The sequence below is a fragment of the Mirounga leonina genome, unplaced genomic scaffold (genome assembly GCF_011800145.1).
Source record: "Mirounga leonina isolate KUSES-001 unplaced genomic scaffold, KU_Mleo_1.0 Mir_169, whole genome shotgun sequence".
Lineage (NCBI taxonomy): Eukaryota > Metazoa > Chordata > Mammalia > Carnivora > Phocidae > Mirounga > Mirounga leonina.
The window spans coordinates 1046719-1060084 of NW_023270431.1; the positions used below are offsets into that span (position 1 = coordinate 1046719).

Here is a 13366-nt window from a genome sequence, read left to right on the forward strand (position 1 = left end):
TTCATAAAAATAAAAATTTACTAAGAAAAGTGCTTTAAGAAACTACTGCAGAAAACTTACAATACCTTGGGTCAAAGAAGTTTCATTATAGCGATGAAACTCCAGAATCCAGAAAGGAGCAGAAAGATTTGAAAGCACAGGGTTTTTATAAACTTCTTTACGAAAAAAAGGTATCATAAACTAACTCAAACAGAAATGGCAGACTGGGAAAAAACAGGACATACATCCATAAAGAGAGTAATACATAATAAATGAATACTAAATGCCTTCACTTTAAGAATGCCCACAATATATTTCTGAGTGATATAAGTTACAAAGTAATATGAACAGTAAAATTTAAAAATGAAAAAAAATTCTCTATATATGTATGATTGTATAAACAAAAGGAAAAAATAAGAAAGGTTACACAGTGATAACAGTGGTTACACAGGTCAGTGGCAGACTGCATTATTAGTTTTAATTTAAACACCTATATATTACTGAATGATTGCATTGTTTACATATTATTTTTGTTATTTACATGACAAATTTTCTAAAACTATATATTATCAGCTAGAATTTTCCAAATGCAAATCATTTACCTATACCAAAAATACACATTACTTATAAACAATTGATAATATTTACATAAGAACATATATATGTGTGTGTGTGTATATATATATATGTATATATATATGTATATATGTGTGTATATATATCCCTCAATTACAGATAGGTGAAAATAAATACACATGGACATAAACTTCAGAGATTTGCTGCTGCCTCAAAATCAGAGGGTAAACTGAAAAAGAGAAATACACGAAATATGGAAAATACATAAAAGACAAGATGCAAAGGGCATCCCCAGGTAATGGTGAATAAAGATCCCAAGATATTAGTTATACACTGGGGATAAAAGAAAATCAATGCAGACTGAGGCAGGTTACAAAGCTCTGGAATAGACTTACAGAAGATGTCTATTCCAGAAGGAATCTATTCCAGAAGAAATTTCCCCAAGAAGGTAAAATTGACAACAGAATATGAGGAGACTTAAACAACTTGCAGAGAGTTTAGAAGCATATCAGTAATACATACAGAAAACTAAGTAAACCAAAAAATAAAACAACTCCAAGGAAAATGAAAACTGAGGGGAGGGGGGATGTCAAAGTCATAATGTTTATGACTCAGCTCAATCCTGAGTAGCATACATAGAAATAGTAAATCAAACAGAATTCTGATTTAATCCAAATGACAAAATTTTACACATGTGCATCTGTGCGCGTGCGCACGCGCGCGCGCGCGTGCGTGTGTGTGTGTAGATAGATGGAAGGGTGGAAACTATGGGGGGAGCAGGGACAGGAGAAGGAGAGCTCATTGTTTACATCCCCTAGCAGGGAATTCAACAGGAAATGTGTAAGAACCACAAAAACTCAAGCATTCTGTGTTTACTTAAAGATAAGGAATTCATGCCAAAAGGATTAGATAAAATAACTGGAAGCTGTTGGGGGGGGGGGGGGAAGTACTGTTGTTTGTAGTGTATATAATTAGCTGGCTCTTTACAATATATACAGGTATTAATCTAAAAAAACGTGAAATTCCCAATTCAACATAAAGATATCCAACTTGAAAAAAAAAATGACAATGTCACTATAAATGACAGATAATTTTCCCACGAGAAATAGATAAAAACTTTAGAAGACATACATTCATCATGTGTATTTTAAGAAAAGAAAATGCAGACCACCTGGAAATAAGGTTAACCGAGTTTTGTTTTGTTTTTTTGTTTTTTCAGTAACAGCAGTTTTTCAACCTTTCTTAACTTAATAGGGTGATCAACTCATCCTGGGACCAGTTTGTTTAGCACTTAAAATCCTATATTCCAGAAAACCCCTCAGTCCTGGGCACACCAAGATGGATGGTTACTCTGATTCTAACAAGTTCAAAAGTGTTTTATTAATATAAGGCTACTATGCACAAGGCCTTTTGTACTACAGAAGGAAAAGAAATAGTGAAAATAAGCAGCTTTTTGAAGATTGAGTTGGATGAGGGCAGAATATAGAATATTAAGGGAAAATTTTAGATTTTTAAGGTCAAGAAAGAGAGCATACAGCTTATTGTACTGAACTATACCTCAATAAAGCCTTTTTGTTTTTTTAGGGAAAAAAAAAAAACACTAAAAAGGGTGCTAAGTGAAAACAACTTGAAGTTTTTGGTAAATCAAAATAAAAAGACAAACATAACAGTGCTTTCATCCTTCAAAAATGTAAAACCAATAATACTGTAACTAAAATATTGTAAAGATCTGGTATTAGATGATGTGGAGAACAAAGGCAAAAGAAAAAAAAATTAAATTTCCTTACAACTTACAGCCCACTCATTGACAAGCCCTTGAGACAAGCAGCATGGCCCTCCCTCTGGGAACTCAACTGCCTTGATGTTAATACTTGACTCAGGTCTAAGGCAACCTTATCTTCACATTAGCCTGATCTCCAGGATCCTGTAAGTCTCCTTTAATATATAAAAATTCCTTTATCTCTAACCCCCATCCGCCACCAAAATATATGTTAGCAATCATCCTCCAAGCATATCCGTCCTCTGATATACATCTGAAGGTTCTCATGACTAAGGTTTTACTAGATGGTGATAATTGATCTTTTCCAATCAGCTAGCCCCTCAAGGTCCTGGACACCTGGCTTCTAAATTCCTTAGAGACTTGCTCTATCCCTAACCACCTCCCAACTTGAAAGTATACAATGGGCCACTCATGACCCCAGTGCAGCTCTTTCTGCCCACGGGTCCAGTCCCAGTGCTTTAATAAAACCATTTTTCTGCACCAAAGACGTCTCAAGAATTCTTTCTTGACCGTTTGCTCCCCTGAACCCCAACATTTTCAGATCATTAGAGGGGAAAAAAGATTTGGTTATGGAATAATACAACTGCTTGATGGCCTCACACATTTCTTGAAACAACTAGGATATTAAAAATTAAGTCAGGAGAAAACATAAGTGAATAAGAAACATAAAAATAAATGAACAAATCATTTTTGAAACAACCAAGTGAAGAAAGCAGTTTAGAATCAAATGATAGTGAAATTTCTTAAAAAATATTGTAATATTGACGAATAGTATTACCAATGAGAAGAAAATAAAATATACCAGAAGCAATTACTCAGTTCCTATTTTCACTCATCAATACTTTTTATTCCTTTCAAATAAAAACACAATTCAAATTTCTGCTAACAACCCAAAGGTACACTATTAGGGTAACTCTGGTAAAATGTTTTGTTTTTTGTTGAATTATCTGGGTTACCAAAAAAAAAAAAAAAATCATTCTTATATGTATAAAAGAAACCCTCAGAACATCAGGTGGCCGTGGCTAAGATAGGAAAAGAGAAATTATATAACCAAATTTAATTCAAGGACATAAAATATTTTAAGAAGTTCATTTAAAAACATTAAAAACTTAAATGAAAATGTTAATTGTACCTTAAAGAACCCTGCTTCAGGGCCACACCTGTCATATACATTCCTGGATTTACCTATCGCCATGATAATACCTTGCATGTTCGGTGTCATCATGATCTGCCACAAGGAATTTAAAGTAAGAGTTTTTGAATGAATGGTTAACATAAAAAAATATGTATCAAAAACCAAAATAATATACTGACATGCAAGTTAAAAGTCCTTTGTTTTTCACTACTTATAAATTAACCATTGTATATTTTATGGCAAATATGATCCAATATGCATGTAAGTATCTTTCAAAATCATCCATACAGGGCCACAGCTAGCTCCAGATGGTGCCTTTGTGCAAACTGCAAAAAGGCATCCTCTCTGAACTGAAGAACTCTAAAAAGGCACCTCCCTCTTGACAAACAAATCAAAAAGTGCTGCTCTCTGAGAACCACTTAGAACAAGCAACACTTTTTATTTAAAAAAGTGCTTCTTTAAGGTTTGAAGAGCTCAGCATGAGCTCCATTTTCACCTCCACTTTGGCCTGCTGGCTGGGCTCCCTTGCACAACAGTACAACCTAAACATCTATGAGCTGCAGCCCTGTATCCACATGACTTCAAGTTCCCAGGTACATGCACTGTTAAACCATCACTCCAATTACAAAAACAAAACAAAATGCATCTCTGCCAATAGCATAAGCATTTGCACAAAAGACAGTGTTAAATGATTAATCACAATTCTAAATTTTAAAATGCCAGAAGGCTTACCCTAAAACAAGCACTGAAGTGCTTGGTCAATAAATGAACATTTTTATTAAAAAATGCCAGTTTCCATAATTTTCAAGCAGCAACAATGTACTGCTATTAAATATCAAATACTTAAATATTTCTTTGTTTTCATAACAGCTTATCATTCTTAGCTGTTTGCATTTTAAAATACCTGCAAAATGAAACCACTCAAGGCACTATGAAGTTATTGTATTAGAGCAATCAAGAGATTGCATCCATCACCTCTGATTCACTGAACCTATCACCCAAATTTTGATTATACACTGACAGTCACAATATACCTAACATCTGCTTCAGAAAATTCATCTCACCAGTTCCTATCTCATAAACCAGCTTCTTATTCTCCTTATGGCCCATGTTTTCTTACATTGGCACAGTAATCTTAATGTCTTTGTGACACCTCTGGTTTCGGTGATTAACTCTTATATAATCACTTAATTGTAATTTTGAAATAAGTCTGAAAAAAAATTACTTGGAAAAAACTAATATATATTAAATTCTCATCCATGCCAGTAAAAACTAACAAATGACAGAATTCAAGGTTTTCTAGGGATTACTATTCAGAAACAGCTTTACTGGCCCTCTCTCAAATATAAGAAAGATCCAATGTAAGAGTCTTAAGAAAAAAGTGCAAAAGGACAATAGCACATTTTTATCTGGATTCTCAAGAACAGTGTATAAAGCACTGGAAGGCATTCAATAATGATGAATCGCTCAATTCACATTCACATGGAGGTTGCAGAAGCAAAAATATCCAACATCTATTTGCAATCAGGCTGTAGGATTTTTTGGCAGGAAATAGTAGGCAAAGTATTATAATACATAATTCAAGTAAAACAGGAAAAAATTATTTTTAAATGTTCAAATTTTTTGCTATTTAATTAAACAACCCTTATTGTAATCTATCAACCTGAGAATAAACTGATCATGTATCTACATAAAAGAATTAACTCTAGAAACATTATTCTTTTGACAAATTCCATAGCTTTCTACTTAAATTTTCATTTGCAATTCAAAGTTCTGTTAGCAGTTGGTAAGGTAATTCCAGACCATAGGTGGCCAAGCTGTATGTTATGCAGCAATACACACAAATGTGAAGGCGCACGCATGCCCGAAGTACGTGTATTAAATAGCCAAAGATAAGTAGGAATAGTGTAGAGGTCTACAATAAAGGTACCTCGTCATCATAACCCCCCTCCTTTGACTCAATCATGAATTTCCCTACATGGGGAATCGCCACCTCTACAACTTGCTGGTTAGAAGGTGGTTGGCTTGTGGTATTTTCAGGTTTCTGCAGGAAAAAAATTATTAGTATGAACATTAGAAAAGAGAACAATGGAAGTACCAAGTATAAAGGACAGAGATTCCTGAGTCGTTAAAAAATATCTGCACTTGCTTAGTATGAAATGAAACCACCTAAAACCAACATCAGAAGTGAATGCATTAATCAAGTAATAACATAAGACATGTAACTTTCCTTTTACAACTCAACCACTAAATTTTCTTTTTTTTCCCCACTAAGCACTTTGGACACCATATCCTTAAAAATAATAAACACTGGAGTTGCATTTCCTACTGCTGTCTATAAGTTACAGCTGAGGTTTTTATTTTTTTTTAAATTCTAATAATTCCATAAATCCTTTCTTGATAACTCCATCAAAATACACATGACCTCATCTGAACCCATGACAGTTTGCAGGTTTTCTTTCTTATGATTTTACCTTTCTATCCTTTCTAATAAATTAATAGTATATCCAATTTATATCCATACTCTATTGTGTTTAACTCACTCTGTACAGCCTATGAGTCTTGTATGATGTATTGTACAATGAATTTATATATGTGTCTGATGAATTCTTGCTTCTGAAAAAGATGGTGGAAAGTGACATCCCTTTTTAACAATTCAATGAGATTTCTTTCTATTTATCCTTTTCTTTGATAACAAATTCTATGAATTTCCCTACTCCACTAATAGAGTAGAAGCCAGTATGAAATCCAAGAAAGTCTACTCAAAGATACTAATATGGTTCATCCAAAATTGTGTCCAGATTTCACAAAGATCTTATACTACTGAATATATTTATAATTAGCATATTCACTATTTACCTATGAACAAATTTCGCAAGTACTTAGGTGCTTGAAAGCAGCTTGCTTAAGTAATTTCAATTTGCAGCTTTAGTTTTCTGAAGCAAAAGATAAACTTTAGTTTTGACATAAAATTTAAATAAAAGCAATTAAAGGGGTTTTATTTCAATTTGAAATATAAGTAAATTCTGGAGATGAGAACATTTTATGACTTTCCAGAAGTACATACACAAAAAGAGTTTAAACAATAAAACAAAACTAATGGCCAAGACTGACACTGTCCCTTTTAAAAGAAATGCTACTTTTAAACATAACGTATTTAGAAAAGGTTTCCTTATTTTGAGTCCTCAACTTTTCAAGAGGAAATAACCAACCTGCAAGGTTGTTGTGATCACGAGAGATAATATTCAGCTAACCCAATATCTCATATATACTAGCTGTTCTATAATGACAAGTATTACCAGTATTATAATACTGTTATGCTACTTTAAAGTGCTTGTATTTGAATAGAATAACCCAATATTACTAGCATACATACCTAGAGAGATATGCTTATTATCCCATGACAACTAAGTATTTTAAATCCTTCTAGCATATGAAAGAAGAGTAAATGTGTTTGATCCCTATCCACAATAGTGAAATTTGATCAGGTAAATTAGGAGATCTGTCTAGAACTTGTGGTGAAACACTTCTCACAATCAAATCAATCTAAAACAATATTATCTTAAGAAGAGAGAATATAAATTTAAGTAGCAACTGGGAAACTGATCAGTATCAGTATAATGATCCTTATGAAACAATATATGGCCTTTGAAAAAAAAAGTTGCACTTAGGAAAAAATAATGTTTAATAAACATTTTCAGTTACCACAGAAGAGTTTCAACAGCATTTAACTGACAAGTTATATGCGTGCAAGTTGAAAAAACAAAGAAACTTTGGGTGAATGTAATAATTCTGTTGTATCATTCATCAAGTTTAGATATCCTAAGGTAACACAAAAATTTTCCGTATAAAGACTTTGAGGGCTCATTAAAGTAAAGTACATGTGTATCCATCTTTCTCTATTATTGTCAGGTCCTATATAAACACCTTAACAACAGCTAAACCTGAAAGGAGTTAATAAGTGTTTCAGTTAATAAATGTTCCCAAAATAATTAAAATACAAAGATTTTTATTAATTGCCTGAAATCCATTAAGTGGACTGTTTTAAAAAGTAGTTTTTCATGAAAGGGCAATTAGAAAGCTATGTAACTACAACCACCTCGACCCCCTACCTTTTAATCTAGTAATTCAACTATAGGGAATCTATTCTAAAGAAATAAATTGGAATATGGAGAAAATTTCATTTCTAACAGCCTATTTATAATAATATAAAAGTAGAAGCAAATATACAGTGGGGGAATGGGTACGTAAATAAGAATTTAATCACTCAATGGAATAATACTCAACCATTAAATGTTTTTCACAGAGAATTTTTAACATGGGGAAAATAGTTATGTCACAATGTTAAATGATTAAAGAAGAAAAGGCATATATAAACAAAATTGTATATGCAGAAATACCTCAGCTACCAAAATAAATCCCAAACCTGTACATAAAAATAAGGACGAAAAAAAAAATACCAACATATTACGTGATTAGAGCTTTGAGTAGTGGGACTACACATGATTCTTTCTTGAAGTATACTTTTTTTGTATTTTTCAAATTTTAAAATATTTCATTTAAAATTAAAGACATTCTTCTAAACAGTAAGCTTTTTATACGTTTAGAGACTATCTCTCTATGACTATGCTTCCAGGGAATTCTTAAGCTAAGGTTGGAACTTAATATATTGTAAATTTGTGAAATGGTTTGTATTTAAGTAACAAAAGGAAACTAACAGCTGCTTAGTACCTGTACGACATGCTCAGTACCTTCAAAAAAATAATCTTAATCTCCCAATGATCTCCATTTTATGTAAAAGCAAACCAATGTTTAGAAAAATTAAGCACCTTATTCAAGTTTGCATAGCTAGTGAGAAATAAAACCAGTATTAAAAAACCCAAGACTATCTAATCCCAAAGTCTGAACACTCTTTTCATGCATACGATTTAGTTTCTAAGGTGTATCTTTAAGTGAGAAAAACCAGTATGTGGTTATGATCCTAAGCAACTACTCAGGAGACCACGAACAGGCTGCTTCAGATAGCCACGATTAACATATTCTTAGACATGCTGCAGGATTTATACAACTCGGGCCAACTGTTGGTGCTACTCCAGCAGATATGCCAAATGGAAAAATATTTATGCTAGCTGTCTATCATATTCTCTCAATGTCATCCTCCTTTCTCAAATAAAGGTGAAGCAGTAGATTGTAGGCTTATAAGATGATACTCATATTATATATATAATATATATTAGTTATATATATTACCATACATAAATATATTATTATATATAAAAATACGTTTAAGTGATGGTTTATGCAAATTTAGGTTATACATGATTAGCCAAACTAAAAAAATCATGTTTCTATATTAAGCTAAATAATACCTTTGGCTTTCTGATTACAGTTAAAATGATACTTATTAACCATAAAGTAGGCTTTAACAAATAAAATTCCTAATTAGCAAAGGGCCAAGCAAATTACATTTTTAGATCAGGGAAAAATATTTCTCCCTTGTATCTACTTCTCTGCCCTTTGTACCTCCCTAGGTTTTCCTCTTCTACCACACCCCAAGAACTTAGACATCTCAGATCCATTACAAGAAGCATTTTCTAGGAATGCTTTAGAGTTGAATTAGCAGGGGTTCATCTCAAGCTCATTAGAATCTCCAGGACATTTGCAAAATTTGGAATAATCAAAAAAAAAAAACCCTATATTAAAACATCTTTTATAGTAAAATGATAATAATCAAAATTTTTCACATAGGAAGTGAAATAAAAAAGTGATTTCTGATTATTTCATTCATCAAAACATAACAGAATACCTCATTAACTGAACATTTTGGTTAATCAAGGTCCTATCACATTAAAGACCTTATTGCAATTAGCAGGTTATTGTTGAGATTAAGTTCACTAAGTAGAAAACTGTGTTGAAAAACTGTATGTCCTGGGGGCCTGGGTGGCTCAGTAGTTAAGCATCTTTGGCTCAGGTCATGATCCTAGGGTGCTGGGTGGAGTCCTGTATGGGGCTCCCTGCTCCACAGGGACTCTGCTTCTCCCTCTGCCCCTGCTCCCACTCGTTCTCTCAATCTCTCTCTCTCTCTCAAATAAATAAATAAATTTTAAAAAAAGAAAAAGAAAAACTGAATGTCCTGTTCCCTTTAGTTCTCTAGGATGGTAGTCTTCAAATACTAAAATTAACCATCAAGAAACCTGCATTACAGCGGCTTGTGTTCACTAATAAAAAAATAACTACAGCAACTGAATGTTTTTGTAGTATGAAATTTGTGAAATAACATCTCTCAGAAGGTCATATGCACTGAAAACACAGTACAATACCAATGTACTCAATTTATTGCTATAAAAAGACACAATTGAGAGCTACAACACAGGTGGGTTATAATGACAATTCTGTTTGGACACTCTACTGAAATATGCATAAAACACTTTGCAAGATCACATTTATCCTGCTAATAATACTTGAACCTAGAATTTCTAGTATTTTACTTTTAAACATATTCCATGGAACAATGAAAATTATTACCTTATATTTCCAACTATTCCAATGTAATAAGACTAAAGATAGAGGGAAGGGGTGAGGGAAAAAGAAATAATGCTAAATTTTATACTTCTCTTTTTAAGTTCCAAATCAAATGATCACTTTAGTCTATGATTATGATTCTTCCTCATTCTCTAACAGGAAGACCGAAATTTATTTTTAAAAAGAAGCATTTAGGGGCACCTGGGTGGCTCAGTCAGTTAAGCAGCCAACTCGTGATTTTGGCTCACATCATGATCCCAAAACCCTGGGATTGAGTCCTAAATGAGATTCTGCACTCAGCATGGAGTCTGCTTGAGGATTCTCTCTCTCTCTCTTTCCCTCTGCCCCTCCTGCTGCTTGGGCACTCATGCTCTCTCTCTCAAAAAAAAAAAAAAAAAAAAAAAAAATCAGTAAATCTTTTTAAAAAAAAAGCATCTTTAAAAAGATTACAGCTGAGGAAGCTACAGCCTGGGGGTTAGGTAACACCCACAGTCCCTGATGATGTTAATGGTAGCGTTGGCCCTTGGCCCTGCCTCTCCTGACTCCCATGTAGCTACTCTCCATTACACTGCTGGAAACGTCATGAAGATGGCTATGTTCAGAGAGCTAAAAGAAAAGTTCTTACCGACTGCAAAACTGTTTCAGGACTTTTATCTTCATGCTCATGTGATGCCTTGGTAATTATTCGAATAGTTTCTTCTTTCAAGTGCTTTGAGAAATCACTTCTTGATGGCTGCTCTAGATATTCTGGTTCTCCTGCTTGTGCTTCATAAGAAAAGAATCATTTGTGTATCTAATACCAATCACAGAGAGCTATCTAAAGATGAATCTGTTATTTAATTCTAATTCAAATTATAGAGTAACCAATTTTACTTTTATTTAATATACCACTCAACATAGAGCACCAACCCCAGAATTTAACCCCCCCCCAAAAAAAATCAGGTTCAAGAGTAGTCAATTACTGAAGAAAATACTCATTGTCTCATAGTCTATGATGAGAAATTCATAGCAAATTTTTATGTCATGATAAATACTAAAATCTCATTTTGGAAGAGCGTCAGCATTCTACCAAAAAAGAAGAAAAAAAAAGGAGTCTTTCTAGCTCCTCATCAAGTTAGAGTTTCCACAGAGAAGACAGCAGCTGCTTCTCTGGCCACAAATCCTTTTCCACACCTCCCTGACCAAACCTAACCCTGAATGAACCCAACCTTCTATCTTTTCTGAACCTGCCCTGGTAATTGAGTGTTGTCAGAGGAAAAACAATTACAACCTGGCAAACTGATACTAATATAAATTCAAGACTTCAAATACCACCCTTGCAAAGAACTCTCAAAGTTTTATCTATCATCTAGGCTCTGAGCTCCAGACCCATCGATGCAACAATGTACTCTGAACATCCCACTAGATACTTTATAGACAACCCCAAATGCTTTATGTAAGTGGGCCTCCGCCTCTCTCTCTAACATAACTTTGTATCCTGTGCTCTATGCTCTTTTTCAGGTTATCTAATACATAAAAAAGAGATTTTTCCTTTCAACCTTCAGATCTTTCCACATTTTCTTCCCTCTGCCTATATATTCAACCCACTCTCAGTCTCCCATCTAAGAACTTCTATGTCTTTTTGTTTAAATACCACTTCCTTACGAAAGTATTCCCGATTATACCAATTTTAGAGCAGGGTTTCTCAGCTTCTTGGCACTACTGACATTTTGGTTCATTTTGATTCCTTGGTGTGGAGTGGTCCTGTGCTCTACCCCCTAGATGCAAGTGGTACTGTCCTTTCAGGTATGACAACCAGAAATGTCTTCAGGTTGTCAAATGTCCTCTGGGGGGCAAAATCACTCTCAAATGAGAACCACTGCTCTAAAGTAACTTATTCTTTCTTTTAGCACTTTACCACAATTATGACTTAATTACTATTATATTTGTTTCAAGCCCATATCCCCTGCTAGACTAAGAATCTCAAGAGTAGGGATGCTATCTCCTTTTTGTATTGCTATTTCTTCGACACCTAGCATACAATAAGCACACAATAACTTAATGGAACAAATGAGTTAATAAGTAATGGATATAAGGAATAATAAAGTACACTAAAATGTTCTACAGTATTACTGGGATTGGTTAAATGAGCCCCTCCAAACCAACTGGCTTGACACAACAGGGCTATTGCCATCCTTTCGATATCTGATTTAAAAAAAAAAAAAAAAACTCTCACAGTGAAATATTATTCAGTAAGAAATACTATAATTTCAACATATATGCATGGGAATACATCCATCCAATAAATTTTAATTAAGTATTTAACTATGTGCCAGGCAATAGACTAGACAATGGGACTCCCAGTATGAACAAAGCAGCCAGTCTCTCACCCCATGAAGTTTAGAGTCAATCATGGAGAATGTCATTAATCAAAGAATCACACATGTGAATTGTGACAATATTATAATAATACATGCTAGGAATAAAATGGGGGAGCGATAACTTAGATTATGGAATATGAGATAAACTGACTTTTTAGCTGAAGGATGAGGGGTTGATCATCCCTGATGGAAAGATGATCTGAAAGAAGGGCAGTGTGGCTGGACTACAGTGTAAGAGGAGAGATACAGCAAGAGAGGACAGGGGCAAAATCAAAGGGCCTTTGAGTCTAATTAAAAGTTTTGAGGATAAATATAATGGCAATGTGGCAAGTTGTTTTTCTTTTTTTAAGATTTTATTCATTTATTTGAGACAGAGAGAGAGAGAGCACAAGCAGGGAGGAGGGTCAGAGGGAGATGGAGAAGCAGACTCTGCTGAGCAGGGAGCCGGATGCGGGGCTCGATCCCAGGACCCTGAGGTCATGACCTGAGCCGAAGGCAGACACTCAACTGACTGAGCCATCCAGGTGCCTGCAATGTGGCAAGTTTAAAAAAAAAAAAATTATTATGGCTCCAGTGTGAAGAATGGATTAGAGAGGAAAGTAAAACTAGAGGTCAGTGAAAGTACTAGAAGGTACCAGAGCAATATGAGCAAGAGATGGTGGTGCTTTTGGACAACAGAGGCAGCAAGAGAGGTAGAGAGAACTGGTAAGATTGAAGATGTATTTTGGACACAAAGGTTTGGAGGCTGATGTGAAGATGATTAAGTTTTTGGCATGAGTAACTAGGATGATGGAGGTAAAATTTACTATGACAAGGAAAACTAGAGGAAGGAATGCTTACAGTGTGTATGACAGGAGGGAAGTTTAAAGAAGTCAATGCCCTCATTTCTGTATTTCCTGACTTTGTACTGCAATGTTCTTTCAGTGCCCTGTATGGATGGATAAGGTAAAGAAAATTTTAGATTATACCTCCAGCTGATAGGAGGATGTGAACTTAATGCAATGAGGGCCAAGA

At 34.2% G+C, this 13366-nt stretch overlaps 1 protein-coding gene across 4 annotated transcripts in view; it reads right to left on the reverse strand.

The window, feature by feature from the left end:
• Positions 1–13366, reverse strand: part of USP25 (ubiquitin specific peptidase 25) — a 129529-nt gene that overhangs the window by 18556 nt on the left and 97607 nt on the right. For 3 of the 4 annotated variants that reach the window (XM_035015123.1, XM_035015122.1, XM_035015125.1), the window contains 3 exons: positions 10618–10757; positions 5401–5514; positions 3468–3563 (listed from right to left, as the gene is read on the reverse strand). In XM_035015123.1, the coding sequence (XP_034871014.1) occupies positions 3468–3563; positions 5401–5514; positions 10618–10757 (350 nt within the window). The remainder of the gene's footprint in view (positions 1–3467; positions 3564–5400; positions 5515–10617; positions 10758–13366) is intronic. The other variant, XM_035015124.1, reaches the window with a different exon arrangement.